The sequence below is a fragment of the Lycium barbarum genome, chromosome 5 (genome assembly GCF_019175385.1).
Source record: "Lycium barbarum isolate Lr01 chromosome 5, ASM1917538v2, whole genome shotgun sequence".
Classification (NCBI taxonomy): domain Eukaryota; kingdom Viridiplantae; phylum Streptophyta; class Magnoliopsida; order Solanales; family Solanaceae; genus Lycium; species Lycium barbarum.
Genome location: NC_083341.1, coordinates 114,650,801 through 114,666,610, shown reverse-complemented (window position 1 = coordinate 114,666,610; position 15,810 = coordinate 114,650,801). Strand labels below are relative to the sequence as shown.

The following is a 15,810-nucleotide window of genomic DNA, read 5'->3' as shown; positions in this document are numbered from 1 at the left end:
CCATAAGGTATAAGTATGCCGGGTCTGGCATAACTTTGGTAATTCCTTAACAAGTGTATGCCAGTGGGGGCATACTTTTAATGGACGAACTTTTATGCCGGACCCGGCATAAACTTGTGAAGGAATTACCAAAGTTATGCCGGACCCAACATACTTATGCCAAGTCTGCCCATAAGGCATAAGTATGTCGGGTCCAGTATAACTTTGATAATCCCTTCACAAGTGTATGCCGGTGGAGGCATAGCGAAATTTAAACTCTGTCTTGCGAATTTTTTTAAAATTTTTGACTGAGTGAGGATTGAGATTTCGAAACGCGTCTTTGGTCATTTTTTTGAGCGGATTGCCCTTCTTTTGGGCTGGTCTTAAAAAAAATCGCAAGACAGAGTTTAAATATTGTTATGCCCCCTACCGGCATATACTTGTTAAGGAATTACCAAGTTATGCCGGACTCGGCATACTTATGCCTTATGGGCAGACTTAGCATAAGTATGCCAGGTCCAACATAACTTTCGTAATTCCTTCACAAGTTTATGCCGGATCCGGCATACTTATGGGCAAACTTTTAATGGGCAAATTTTTAGTTAAGTCTTAACTAAAAGTATTTTCTTAGTTATGCCTTATGGGGCAGACTTTTAGTTAAGACATAACTAAAAGTATGTCCCATAAAGCAAAACTTTTCCTTAAAGACATAGACTTTGTCTTATAAGGCAAATTTTTAGTTATGCCTTAAGGAAAAGTTCCGTCTTATGGGGCATACTTTTAGTTATGCCTTATGGGGCGTATTTTTAGTTATGCCTTAACTAAAAGTCTGCCCCATAAGGCATAATTAGGAAAAGGCTTTTAGTTAAAGCTTAACTAAAAGTTTGCCCATTAAAAGTTTGCCGAATCCGACATAAACTTGTTAAGAAATTATCAAAGTTATATCAGACCCGACATACTTATGCAAAGTTTGCCCATAAGGCATGAGTATGTCATGTCCGGCATAACTTTGGTAATTCCTTAACAAGTGTATGTTGGGTCCGGTATACACGCGACCCAAACCTTGCCTTGCAATTTTTTTTTTTTAATTTATGCTTGAGCGAAGTTCGAACCCAAAACCTTATGATTTCTGCGTGAACGCTTAGGGTTGCAACGCGAAGGGCAAAAATGAAAGACCAATAATGCGAAGGGCAAAAATGAAAGACCAATAATACGAGGGGTATAATTTAAAAACCAGATTTATGAGGAGAAAAATTTTAAGACCAGCCCAAAAGAAGGGCAATCCGCGCAAAAAAATGACCAAAGGCGCGTTTCGAAATCTCAATCTACTAGTGAATAAGAAAGCTATAGTTGAATGATGAATGTTCCTTCCTAATATGTGTCTTTACTGTTACTTGAATTGTTGTTGAAATGGATGGATTATATGTTTCACCCACCTCCATTATCCTCTTGCTCCCTTCTTCTTTCTTGCTTCAACGACCATGATTAAACCTCTCTACCGCAGATCCACACTTCCTCATGGACCCTGCTACCTCTCGCCCTGCTCTGGTCATCGATAATGGAACTGGGTATGGTTTACTTCTTTATCTGCCCACCAAGTGTTTGATGAATTGCCTCAACGAAATTGGCGTTGTAAATTTGTTATTCCTCTAGGTTTCATCTATACTAATTTGGTTTTTACTTGGAATTTTGAGTGGATTTCTCAGATAGCCACTCAACTAATATCTATTATCTCAGAAAATCACTTTCTTTGATAAAAGGAAATTGGAATAAAAAAGAAATGTGGCTTTCTAAGATAATAACTCTTAGTTGAGTGACCATACAGGAACTCAACCAAGAACTAAAGGAGTTGATTCCTCAGATGATCACTCAACTAATATTTAGTATTTCAGAAAGTCATTTTTTTTGTTGAAGGAAATTAGAATCAAGAAGAAAGGTGAGTTTGTGAGATAATAACTATTGTATTAGTTGAGTGACTATATGAGAAATCAAGCCCTGGAATATTTGGTTTGTTTTTACCTATGTTCACCACAATGTTTTGCAGGTACACTAAATTGGGTTTTGCTGGAAATGTTGAACCAAGTTTCATTCTACCGACGGTGGTTGCCGTTAACGATTCATTTTTGAACCAGACTCGAGCCACGACTATGAGCAGCAACTGGCTAAGCCAGCACAGTGCTGGAGTAATGGCGGATCTGGATTTCTTTATTGGGGAAGAGGCATTGACTAGATCTAAATCTAGTAGTAACTCTTTTAGTCTTAGCTATCCTATTAAACATGGTCAGGTTGATAATTGGGATGCCATGGAGCGTTACTGGCAGCAGTGTATATTCAATTACCTTCGTTGTGACCCTGAGGATCACTATTTTCTATTGACGGAGAGACCCATGACTGCCCCAGAAAGTCGAGAATATACCGGTGAGATTATGTTTGAAACTTTCAATATACCGGGGCTTTATATTGCTGTGCAACCGGTGCTTGCTTTGGCAGCTGGGTACACAACATCTAAGGTTGGTACCTTATGTGTTTGAAAGTTTCTGCTATTGAAAGGTTTAGTATATATTTCCACATAATATTTTGGTGACTGGGCACCTTATCCAACCAAAAAAAAAAAAAAAAAAAACCTTATCGATAAGTTTATAGCTTTTTAAAGTAATTTGGATCTTTTAATTTCTAGGGTTTATAAGAAAGAGTTGTTTGTGTTGAAGGTGATAAACTGGGTCTTTATATGTACATTAGGAGCACTAACTTTACAAATTATTCATGATTGACTTTGCTTCATTTGGAAAAGAGTAAAATATGCGCAGCTGTGTTTGTGCTGTATAATCATAAGTTTGTTCCATCTCTAAAAAAAAATCATAAGTTTTGTTATGCTTCTGAAATTTAGACTTATTTTTGCTTAGCTAAAGAGTAGCTTGATAGTAAAAGAGTAGGTGCACCAGAGCAGGAGACTCTCTCTTTCTTTCTTAGGGGAGATCGGTTTTATGGCCAATCACAAATATTCTCTTAGTTATATTTCCCTTTGCATAGGAGATCGCTAAATAAAACACAAGAGATATTCAAATTATAATTTGCCATATCATTTCCTCCTCTATTAGTCACAACTCGCAACTATTGCAGCCTTGTAGGTGCCAATTTGCTCTGGTCAGTTAAATAAATAAGAGCATGAGTTGGCATAATGGAAATATAGTATGGCAGCTCTTATTTGCACTTTATCCGGAAAATGATACAATTAGCAGTCCATTGGTAGGCTGATCTACGCTTACAACAATATTGATTGGTTATGATACAGAATGTTATTGATTCTGACTTAAGTCTACTTTTACCGAATATCTCTACCTCTGTTGATGGATGAAGTGTAGCGGCCAAGATAGATGGTGATCTCTTACTTTAAGTATGAGCGTGTGCATGTTATTAATCTCATTTAGTGCAAGTAAAATCAAAGTGGGTAAGATAGAGCTCGTCAACCATGCAACTATGAAGTATATGTACAAATATAAGAGTGAATAGTGGATATGTGTTGTATCATCTAACACTGATGTGTTCCCTTTTAAATAGATTTGTTTTTGGTGTATTCGGAAAGATCCATGTTAAGGTCCTACTCATCCGTGAGGGTTGTGCCAATGCTCTAAACTGCAGATGAAAAATGTTTGTTAGGAAGATTGCATAAGAACTTTAAAAGCAAGTTATATATGCTATTTATATGGATGCCATACACTTTATGGAGACAATTAAAAACCAAAGAATCAAGACATGAAGAAAAAGATAACAAAAGAACTAGAAAAAAAAAAAAAAACAACAACACACTCAGTGTAATCCCACAAGTGGGGTCTGGGGAAGGTAGTGTGTACATAGCGTTACCTCTATCTTGAGAAGGTAGAGGATGTTTCCAATAGACCCTCGGCTCAAGTAAAGCATATAAAAAATAAAGTATATAAAGCAAATACAGTGAAGAAGCTATACTGAAAATCATAGAGAAGAGAACAGTAGCAACAAACCTTCAGGGGTTGGCCTGGTGGCAATTGACTTGAGCCTTGGAGACCCTTTCAAGGTCTCAAGTTCGAAACCCGCTAGGTGCAAACAATTTCTGAGGGCCATCGGATTGGGGAAACCTTGAATTACCCGTGGTGCACTTGCGGGAAACTCCTTGCCGAGGGCCTGTGCACCCCCGGGATTAGTCGGGGCTCAAAGAGACCCGGACACCCGGCGCTAATAAAAAAAAAATCAAAAAAAAAAAAAACAGCAGCAACAACACGTAATACTAAAATCGTAGAATAAGATATTAGGAGAATATTTTATAACAATACTGATAGTGTGGAGAGAGGCCCTGGAGGCAAAAGGTTTCAAGTTAAGCAGGGCACAGACAGAGTACCTGGAGTGCAAGTTCAACAATGTGACTTCTGAGGCAGAGGTGGAAGTGAAGATTGAGGCACTACTCATTCCTAAGAGAGACAGCTTCAAGTATCTTGGGTCTATAATCCAAGGAGATGGGGAGATTGATGCTGACGTCGCACACCGTATTGGGGCGGGGTGGGCGAAATGGAGGCTCGCCTCTGGGTACTGTGCGATAAGAAAGAGTCGCCAAGGTTTAAAGGTTAGTTCTACAAAGTGGTGATTGGACCAGCACTTTTGTATGAGGCAGAGTGTTGGCCAGTCAGGAATGCCCACATTCAAAAGATGAATGTGGCGCAGATAAGGATGCTTAGATGGATGTGTAGGCATACTAGGAAGAACATGATTAAGAATGAAGTTATACGGGGTAAGATGGAAGTGGCCTATGTGGCTGACAAGATGAGGGAAACGAGACTAAGATGGTTCGGACATGTGAAGAGGAGGTGCGAGGATGCGCCAGTGAGGAGGTGTGAGAGGTTGGCCATAGCAGGAATTAGGAGAGTTAGAGGTAGGCCGAAGAAGAATTGGAGGAGAGGTGATTAGACAAGACATGGCAGAGCTCCAGTTGACTGAGGACATGACCTTGGATAGGAAGGTGTGGAGGTCGAGGATTAGAGTAGATGGTTAGTAGGTAATTGAGTGTTATCGTACTTTTAGTCGTATGATTTAGGGTAGTCGCGTAGTTTCTTTTTCGCTAATGTGTATTGATATATGTTACTACATTTGTTTTTTACATTTGCTATTTTGCTGTCCCTTTTTCTTTCCTATGTTTCTGCATCAGTTACATTTCTTTTGAGCTGAGGGTCTATCGGAAACAGCCTCTCTATCCCATAAAGGTAGAGGTAAGGTCTGCGTATATCTTACCCTCCCCAGACCCCACTTGCGGGATTACACTGGGTATGATGTTGTTGTAATACTGATAAGGAAACTAGAGAACGCTCGACTACCTACTAACCTTGTACTCTAATCGTCGACCGCCCTTCCAATCTAGGGTTATATCATCTGTAAGTTGCAGGTGTGTCCTATCTAATTACCTCTCCAATACTTGTTCGGCTTATCTCTATCTCTCCTCATACCCACCATAGACAACATCTCGCACCTCTTCATGGGGGCATCTGTGCGCCATCTCTTCACATGCCCGAACCATCTGTCTCGCCTTTTGCATCTCATCCACCACGAAGGCCACTCCCACCTTGCGCCCGTATATCTTCATTCCTAATCTTGTCTCTCCTAATATACCCATACATCCATCTAAGCATTCTCATTTCCGCTACTCCCATCTTCTGGACGAATGGATTCTTGACTGGCTAACACTCTGCTCCGTACAACACAGTTGGTCTAACACCCACTCTATAAAACTTACCTTGAAGTCTCGGTGGCACATTCTTATCACATAGGACACCGGATGCGAGCCTCCATTTCATCAACCCCTCTCCAATGCTTTGGTGACTTGCTGCTATAGATTGCCGGAAGCACTTTAGTTTTACTAGTAGTAGAGTATGTTTGAATGTTACTTGTAGCAATTTCCATCTGAACCCATCCCCAGGCCAAGGCAAAAAGTTATAATGTTTCATTAATTTTAAATTTAATACGTAAAATACATCTTATTGCATATAAATTTATTCATTTTGGTATTTTTTCAGTCTCTTATACGAAATAAAAAACCTACTCTAATTATTCGGTACGGTTACAGATTTATATCAAAACCTATCGTTTTAAACTAATAACGAGGTTTGGTTCAGTCGGTTATCAGAGAAGAATTGATGCCCCTTTCTTTTATAATAAAATGATCTGGTTGTGTGGTTGAAATTATTATTTTTCGAATGAGATGTTATCATGATATTTTAGCCGAATGTCAGGTTCCTATACGATGGTTCTTCAATGATAGGCCTCAAAGTTTGATGACGATTACGACTATATCCATTTCAGGTTCCTAGTATGACATTATCTTAGGAAGTCTTCTCCATCCCTATGTGTAAAGAATAACGCACGATGCAAGACAAGATTGCTAGCATGTTTCGATGTTAATATTGATGGTGGCCCTTAAGAATTGGATGATGATTATTGCAAAACTCGTTTCTGGTTATGATATTGTGGGGATTTTTTCCCATCGTATAAAGGCTCTAGCAAGCTTGTATCACATCTTCAGTTAGACACTAGATATTCTCTTTTCCGTTTTGCTTGAGCTATGAAGAAAAACTGCTAGGCGTTTGGTGACATTCTGTTGTTGGTACATCCATTACTTGCTTGTTTAATATGTATTTATTTTTCGTCTGCTTCCTGACTGGCCTTTTATTAGATCTGCAAAAGAATTCTTGATATGTTAATCTGATATTTCTTGTTCTTTTTTAGTGTGAGATGACTGGTGTTGTAGTGGATGTTGGAGATGGTGCTACTCATGTTGTACCTGTTGCTGACGGTTATGTGATCGGGAGCAGCATTAAGTCAATCCCTATTTCTGGAAGAGATGTTACACTCTTCATTCAACAGCTCATGAGGGTCTGTACCACATTTCTCAGAAATGGTTGAAATAAAAAATGTTTTATTCTCTTCATTCAACTTCTCTCCTAATTTGTTTCCTATCGAGCAGACTAATAGAACTTATTAAACAAAAGAATCAAGTCAGCCGAATGAAATAGAATTCTGATATCCTGCCTTTTGGTGTCTCCTTCTTCTTGTTATGTGAAAACAAATTGGAGTTCAAAGAGGGTCCAAGATATTGAAAAACAAGATTATGTAATTAACAAAAAAGATGTGGAAACTATACAGTAATTGCACCCTCTAGATATGACTACCTCTTTAACTGTAGAAGGGGGAAATATATTCCATATTGTGCAAGCTCCTCTAGTTGTAGTGATTAAGGTGAGAGTGGGAATACCTAAGTTCAATATTTTGTTCATTACATGATGACATCTCATATTTCATCATATAAAAAAAAAAAAAAACTTGTTCATTACATGACGACCGGACAGGTGTTCTCTGTTTATGTCCTCTTTTCATACACATTCTCGGTAATGGATCAGAGCATTCTTTGCCCGAAAAATAAAACTGAGGTCTTACAGCATTGTTCTTTTATGCAAGTGCAAGATTTAAGTTTGGGAGAGTGCCTTGTTAGTTGCTGTAGCAAGCGTCATCTTGGAAAATTTGTAGAAAAAGCATCGTCCGTCAACGATTCCCAATTGAGTCTCTGTTGCTAAACTAACATGTTTTCACTAATGGTAGTACCACTACATTGGTTGATTAATGCTATGAATCTGTTCTTATTGCTTTAGAGTTTTGATTCCAAAATTGGATTTGTTTAGTGTTTCCTCATGTGCTTCACTCGTGGGCAATCATTCTAAAGCTTGCACAATTGATTTTATCGGGTACCAGCACACGCACATGTTTTGAGGTCTCAGTTTGAACTTTCAATTTTGAAAACGTGCTTGTCAGCAAGTAGCTCTTAAATGTTCAAACTGATCTGTTTGATTCAATGTAGGAAAGGGGGGAGCATGTTCCACCTGAGGATTCCTTTGAAGTAGCTCGGAAAGTGAAGGAAATGTATTGTTACACCTGTTCAGACATTGTCAAGGTATGATTCGTTCATAGCATATCCTAGTATACAGCAAGCGAAAAGGGGAAAAAGAAACTTGAATAAGAGGAGAAATAAAAGTTTGAACTTTGAAGTTCCTTGTGATGTTCCCTACTCTGCTTGTTGTTCTTCCATCCTGCTCTTGAGTTGAAGACTCTGTTCTATGTTTCTGAGAATGAAATTAGCAACTGATGATCACTTGTGATGTATTTTGTTGCCCCAAATAATTTCAGGAGTTCAATAAGCATGAAAAAGAGCCAGGGAAGTACATAAAACATTGGAGAGGTACAAAACCAAAGACAGGAGCGCCTTATTCATGTGATGTTGGCTATGAACGATTTCTTGGTCCCGAGGTCTGCTTTATGCTTCAAGTCTCTGATAATTTCGAGCTCCAAGGTCTTCTTGCGGCTTGTTTTAACTAGACAAATCATGTAGTTGTAAACATTGCCCCACTTATTTACAGATGTACACCTCAGATACTGCTGAATTGCTGCATGGCAGAGTGAATTCTAAAAGCTCTAATAATCAACATAGTTGTAGCTAAATAAGAAAACAAAGATTGTAGGGTGATGCATTATTGCTAGGTTGGGTGAACATCTTTTTGATTTAAGCCTGTTTTTGCAGGTTTTCTTCAATCCTGAAATATATAACAGTGATTTTACAACTCCTTTACCTGAGGTGATAGACAAATGTATTCAGTCTGCACCTATAGACACGAGAAGAGCTTTATATAAGGTAAAGTTATTTTGTTGATTAACTATATAAGATTTCCATTAATCAAGTGATCCAGCATTTTGTGACCACCAGAAAAGTGTCCCTTATATGGTTGAGCTAAAAGTCATGTAAAGATCTCAATATCATGCTTCATCAAAAAAAGATCTCAATATCATGCTCTTTGAAATTTTCCTTTGAATGTGGGTGTGATGTTATGCCCTTGTAATATACCAGAATATTGTTTTATCTGGAGGATCCACCATGTTCAAAGACTTCCATAGAAGATTGCAACGAGATATCAAGAAGGTTGTGGATGCTCGCGTTCTTGCATCAGATGCTCGTTCAGGTGGAAATGTAAAAGTAAGCATCTATGCTTTAATTTATATCTTAATTAACTGCTGAGTGAATCTTTGATTTCTGGTACTTAAAGATGCTCGCCCGCTGAAAATTCACTCAGGCACAACCAGTTGAAGTGAATGTGGTCAGCCATCCTATTCAGAGATATGCAGTTTGGTTTGGAGGATCTGTACTTGCTTCTACTCCTGAATTTTTTGCAGTAAGTTAATCATTTGGTTTCTGTTACCTGAGGTTTAAAATCGCAACTGAAGTTACTCTTTGTAAATTACTGGTGTGCTAAGTCTTCGTTGTTTCCTTTTATCAGGCTTGCCATACAAAGGCTGAATACGAGGAATATGGAGCTAGCATATGTCGAACAAATCCTGTATTTAAGGGAATGTATTGATACTGAAATTATTCAAACTACAAGGCGGTGAAGGCATTTCTCATTGTCGTGTTCTCCTCCCAAAACCCTGACACTTGCCCTACGGCTCAGCTTTGGTTTGAAATCCTACATCCGTGAGCGACTGTGTATGTTAGTTAATAGGTTATTGGAGGCAGTGTATTCTAGATTTCAATCATTGAACTGTGAGAAAACAAGATTTTTGTATTCTTTCCATTGGGAGCACACCTGTCCTGGGCCTGCAGGATATGGTTGCGTGTTCCTTGGCAGGGTCCGTTGGCACTTCAATGGCAGATAAGTTTCACAGACCAATTGAACATTACCTGAGCTGAATGTCATTTTCTGAGTGTTCGGTTGTGTCTGAGTGTCACAAGTGTACTTAGTTTAGAAGGCAAGATAGTAAGCTATCATACGATTTGGTATAGTCCTTTTAGCTTGTTGGGGTTTGATTAAAGGATGTAGGATCGTTTATATTCTTTTTTTTTTTTGGTTTTAATTGAAATTCTGAATGTTATAGCTACACTTGTACATTTCATTGTCACTGTTGGTGGACCCTCTTTATTCTTTTCCGGGAATAATGTAATCCTACATTAGAGTTTGTCCGGCTTAAGATGAATCTTTATTTTGTGTTTGCTTTTTTTCGTTTACTGCATAATTTCATGTGGAATATTTGTTACTGTTTGTATTTCTGTAACTTAAACAGAAGTACAGTTGAGTTTCCATTGGCAATGCCAGAAAATTACATTGTTACAGCACTATTATTAACTATTCATTCTTTAAAATCAATATGTAATCTAAGGTAAAAGAGGCATCCACAAGACACTTTGGAAGAAGCACCTATCTTTATGTGTCTCTTTTCACAAAAAGACAGAGATTGAGAAATAGTATATATCTAGGAAGTAGGAAAGTAATTTTCTGACCACATTGGGCTTATAGCTTTCCATATAGTAATTGATTATTTTGCATTGAACATTCTTGGTCATAGTGTTGGAGGGAATTAAAAATGTCACCTTGAATCTCATTCCAAGCTAATTAAAAACATTTGTCCAGGAAGCTCTTCTCCACACACACGTCCCTTTGATAACACAATTCGCCACGGTAACCAGACACGACAAGAGTCCACATCGGAAACCTCGATTCTCCAGATTCGGTTGGTCGTAGTTAACGGCAATTTAAATTATTGGTACCCTATGTTTATGAATGTTAAAGTTTGGTCCTTGGGGATTTGCACGACCATCATAGAGGGCTATAATTTTTAGTCGTTTCCATTTGCCTAAGCATTGGTAAACAAAATTATTTACTAATACTTATGGTGGTAGAAGATAGTATTATCTGCTGGAGTAATTAAGGCGCATGAAAGCTGATCCTGATGTTATGTTATAAAAGAAAAGTTGTAAGATTAACACCTCAATAGGTAAGATATGTTTAGTGTATGTTTCAAGTCCTGAGTCATCCGTTCCCATATTCAATGTGTTTTACTCTTCTTTGAATTAACTAATTCTTAAAATGGAAAAAAGTCAGATTTGCTCCTTTATTCTAAAATAAAAATCAAATTTGTCATTTGTTGTACTTTTTCCACATATCTGTCATTACCATCCAACTTTACGTCATATTTGCTCTTGCCATTTAACTTTCAGGCCATATTAATTATCCATTTGTTAAGTTCTCATCTCCCCACATAAAATTACATACATGACACAATTTTTTCAATTAAATCTTACTCACCCATTTAAACCCTTTTACCCGCCTGCCCGACCGACTAAAAAATTAAAATTCACTATAAAATTAAAACTCAAAAGCTTAATTGTTTATCCATTGTGGACACGATTTCACCCCTCAAATCTCGTCCAACCAAGTTTTTCTTCAGATTCAATTCATGCGTAAAAAAAGATTCATAAATTAAACTACATCCTCCAACAATATGTATAAAGAAGCGCAGTGTCACCCCAACAAACTAGACGCACGTATCAAGGTGTTCTGCCAACAAGCGAAGGCGATCGCTCAAGAAAGGAGATTCAGCCCCGGCAAATGCGATGCAGTGAAAAACACTGCGAACTATGTGGCCAGTGACATGAAAAACTAATATGATAACCATTGAAGGTGCAGATACTGTATTAAAACAACAAAACTGAGATAGATGAAAATGAAATGTATAACACCAAAAACAAAACGAAAAGACGAGAGAGATTAAAAAAACAAAAGCCATCTTTATTTTTTAGTTTTTAAAAACCCCTATCTCATGCTATGCATACCTTGTTTTCCTACCACTAATATAAAGTTCAATTAGTTCCTTAGGGTATGTTATTAAGGGATGACATAGTGCTGATTGACGAAACCCGCAGGGAGTTAATACTAAAGAGGAGGTTTGATACAAACACTTGGATCTAAAGGGAAAGGGTTGAGAAGTACCAAGATAGAATACGTGGAGTGTAAGTTCAGTGACGTGACGCATGAGACTGACGTGAAAGTGAGGCTTGATGCACAGGTCATCCAAAAGAAAGGAAGTTTAAAGTATTTTGAGTCTATTATAGAGCGAAATGGATAGATTGATGATGATGTCACACATCGTATTAGTGCGGGGTAAATGAAATAGAGGCTCACATCTGGAGTCTTGTCTGATAAGAAGGTGCCACAACAGAGTGGTGGTTAGACCAACTATGTTATGTGGGGCGAAGTGTTGGCCAGTCAAGAACTCTCACGTTCAGAAGATAAAAGTGCGGATATGAGGATGATACGGAGGATGATACGGAGGATGTGTGGTCATACTCGGAGTGGCCTCGATAGAGGACAAGATGCGGGAAGCAAGAATTCGATGGTCCGGGCATGTGAAGAGGAGATACGTAGATGCCCCAGTGCAGAGGTGTGAGAGGTTGGTTATGGATCAATTCAAGAGAGGTAGAGGTAGGCCGAATAAGTATATTGGGGAGAGGTGATTAGACAGGATATGGCGGAGTTGCAGCTTACCGAGGACATGACCTTAGATAGGAGGTTGTGAAGGGCATAAATTAGGGTTAAAGGTTAATAGGTAATAGAGTATGGTCTCACTTATCCTTCCTTACTATTAGTCGTAGTATATCTCTTGTAGTTTCTTATCCTTCGATTTCTATTACTATCTATTGTCTCTTGTTATTCGCTTAGCGTACTGTTTTGTTGTAGTTACTATTCCTTTTTCCTTTTTGACCTGCTTTATTTTTGTTTTATCCTGAGCCGAGGGTCTATGGAAACAACCTCTCTACATCCCCAAGTAGGGGTAAGGTCTGCGTATACTCTACTCTTCCTAGACTACTTGTGGGATTACACTGGATATGTTGTTGTTGTTGTGTTTCATACCCTTTTTGTTAATATTACCAATTTCTTCAATTAAAACTTCATTTTTTTAGTTGGTTTTAATTTGAGTTGAATCCGAATAAAAAACAAGATGGTTGGATGAGATTTGAGTGGTGAAATTGTATCTAATATAGATGAACAATGAGGCTTTTCAGTTTTAATTTTTGGGGGTCAGGCTGCCGGGTTAAAAGGGTTTAATAAATGGGTGAGTAGATTTAATAGAAAAACCGACGTGCCACATACATAAGATTTAATTGAAAAAACGACGTGCCGCATACATGATTTTATGTTGGACATGGGGATTAACATATGAATGGTAATATGGCCTAAAAGTTAGATGGTAAGGGTAAATATGGTCTAAAAGTTGGATGGCAAGAGCAAATGTGTCGAAAAAGTATAACAAAGGGCAAATATAACCTTTTTTTTTTTTTTTTTAAAGTATAAGGGCAAATCTGACCCTTTTCTTTTTTAAGATATAAACAAATTACAGGAAGTACGTCCCATGCTTCGGGGTTAATATGCTGATAGATAATATCTCACTTCATGTCTCCGTCTTTTAAAACACAACAATGGTAGATTATGAGGGTGTTTGACTAAGTTTATAAGTTGATTAAACTGACTTATAATAACTTTTTTTTTTAAAATCTTATCTACGCATTTGGTAAACATTAAAGTGCTTATAAGCCAAAGGTCTTAAGTTAGTCATACTTAACTTGTGACTTTTCACCTCATAAGCACTTTTGGTTTGATCAAGCATTTTACTATTTTATCCTTAATATTTATTCTAGTTCTCAAAATATTATTTATACTATTTTTATTGCAAAACACTTAAGGGTATTTTGTTTATTCTAACAAAAGAATATCATATCAATATCATTTTACCAAGTACATCAACTACTTATTAGCAGTTTCAACACATACATACAAATACGTAATTATTTATTTATAAAATCAATTTCTGCACCTAAAATTATTTTCAACACCGAAAACTTATCAACTATTTACCATCAACTAATTCAAAAGAAATTTATATATGGTTATAGTGGGGAGCAGCCTACTTTTTTAGCCACAAACCATTGGAAGGAGTTGGGTGGGTGGTGGCAGCAAATTTCCAGGTTATAAGGTGGAAGCAAACAAGTATGGTCTCTTGGAGTCACTGTCTCTAGCTATTTTGATGTGTTATGCATAGGTTAAGTGTGCCTAGGGTACATATAATTGTAATCAGTTTGCTAGTGGTGTTTTAACTGTCTGTCTTATCTTATTAGTTTAACTTTTAAACTTATTAATGTTGATGATAGGTTTATTAATGTCATAGGAGAGGCAAAAAAAAAATCTATCTTTTTGATTTATTGTTTAAAATTTTGATGTACCGATTAAGAAATTATTTAATAGCACTAATTATAATGGTTATTTGATTAATTATGCTTTATCTCTCCTCAAATTGTTTTCTATCTTTCCTAAGATTTTTTAGAAAATTGTTAAAATTATTAATTGGAGTAAGGGTAAGTTTTAAAAAAAATTAATATACATTTTTTTGGTCCTAAAACAACACTTATTTTAGACCAAATTGGATTGGCTAAAAGGACACTTATTTTGGAGGGGAGAGAGTATTTCAAAGGAGGTGATAACTCTCAAACTGCAAAAACTCAGCACAAAACACCACGTTCAAAAACATGATGAGTCAAAATCGTTTACATTTCTCAATTTTTATTTAAAACTTAAATTTTTATCTCAATTTTTAACAATAGACATTCTTCCATTTTATCCTAATTGTTTTTAAAAGTACCTATTTTACCTTTATAGTATCAACCTTTGTCTTTCTTTTTTAATTAGTTAAAATCATCTTAACTTTTGTTTGTCTAATCTATGCAACAAAAAGGAGAAAAAAATAAATTATTTTCGAGAAGGAAAAATATAAATGAGAAATATTGATTGAGTGTATAAGCTAACGACGTTCTATATCAAATGAATAAGTAAAATAAAAATTAAGTGTATTAATAAATCTAATATCTTTTTTTCAAGTGAAAATAACAGAGAGTCATAACTTTATAAACATGTTGGGAGCATGCACATACAGACTTAATGTATATAATATAAAAATAACAGTCATTAAAAAAATAGCACTAAATTTTGTAAAAAAAATCATAAAAAAATTATTCTAATTATATAATTAATCTATAAAAACCTATATTTAAAAAAATTATAATATAAAATGCATTACATAGATGGAGGATTGAAAATGTCAAGGATAAAATAAAAATTGCATAAAATAAAGGGGAAAAGAATATATATTGTTTAAAGTTGAAGGAAAAGTTTGATTTTTAAAATAAAATTGAGGAGGTAAATGATTTTTACCCTTAAATTTTTCCGACTTAAGGCTAAAGAATTTTCTGCTCCGCTACCATATGGTATTCATCTCTACCTGGCTTTTACTTTTCTTTAGGTTAAGAAACTAATTATACCTTTTTTTACAGTTTGAGCTTATCTAGTACTTTCGTCTTTTTAACATAAGTGTCGATGGTGTTAATTTAACATACCTTGTATAATATTCCCTTTAACTGGATGATTTGCACGAAAGGGATATAATTGTGCTGCCATTTAAATTTTATCTCTATTTTTAATAATTATTGAAACATAACCGTTTAAAATTTAATGAAAGATATTTAAACTAAAATACCATCCGGTGATTCAATACCTTCTCTGTATATTTACTAGTAGGTGCCTCCATTGTGGCGGAACTGTCAAGGCGTAATGACGAAGACAAATCAATATCTTGTTGGATTACTTAAACATTATGTCGGACGTTATGGCTTCAAAGCTACAAACAAAAAAAAAGAGAAAAATAACCAACCAAACCTCCTCTCTCCCCCCCCCCCCCCCCCCCCCTCCTTCCATCATCTTGAGTTCTTGAAGTTTCTCCTCAAAACCTAGGTATTTTACAAGTGATTTGAGGTTAAAAGCATAATTAAATGTGAATATCTATATATTTAATTATAGATTACTCACCTTTTGAGTATTTGGAAATGCCTACGTGAAAATCATTCCCAAAACTCTCAACAAGGTTCTAAAATAAAAGGCTTAATACCTA

General features: G+C 36.4%; 1 protein-coding gene across 1 annotated transcript; it reads left to right on the top strand.

Moving 5' to 3' along the window:
- The first annotated feature begins 1,245 nt into the window (after window positions 1-1,245).
- LOC132641191 (actin-related protein 3) lies at window positions 1,246-10,005 on the top strand. Its single transcript, XM_060358089.1, has 9 exons — window positions 1,246-1,547; window positions 2,024-2,489; window positions 6,724-6,870; window positions 7,850-7,942; window positions 8,176-8,295; window positions 8,567-8,677; window positions 8,891-9,016; window positions 9,114-9,212; window positions 9,318-10,005. The coding sequence occupies exons 1-9, from the start codon at window positions 1,498-1,500 to the stop codon at window positions 9,396-9,398; spliced, it is 1,293 nt and encodes a 430-aa protein (XP_060214072.1). The 5' UTR covers window positions 1,246-1,497; the 3' UTR covers window positions 9,399-10,005.
- Window positions 10,006-15,810: the final 5,805 nt, after the last annotated feature.

Excerpts from the sequence above, each read along its gene's own strand:
- LOC132641191 (XM_060358089.1), top strand. The coding sequence starts at position 1,498 with ATGGACCCTGCTACCTCTCGCCCTGCTCTGGTCATCGATAATGGAACT. Across the intron at positions 1,548-2,023 it reads GTCATCGATAATGGAACTGG|GTACACTAAATTGGGTTTTG; the intron begins GTATGGTTTACT and ends AATGTTTTGCAG. Across the intron at positions 8,678-8,890 it reads CGAGAAGAGCTTTATATAAG|AATATTGTTTTATCTGGAGG; the intron begins GTAAAGTTATTT and ends GTAATATACCAG.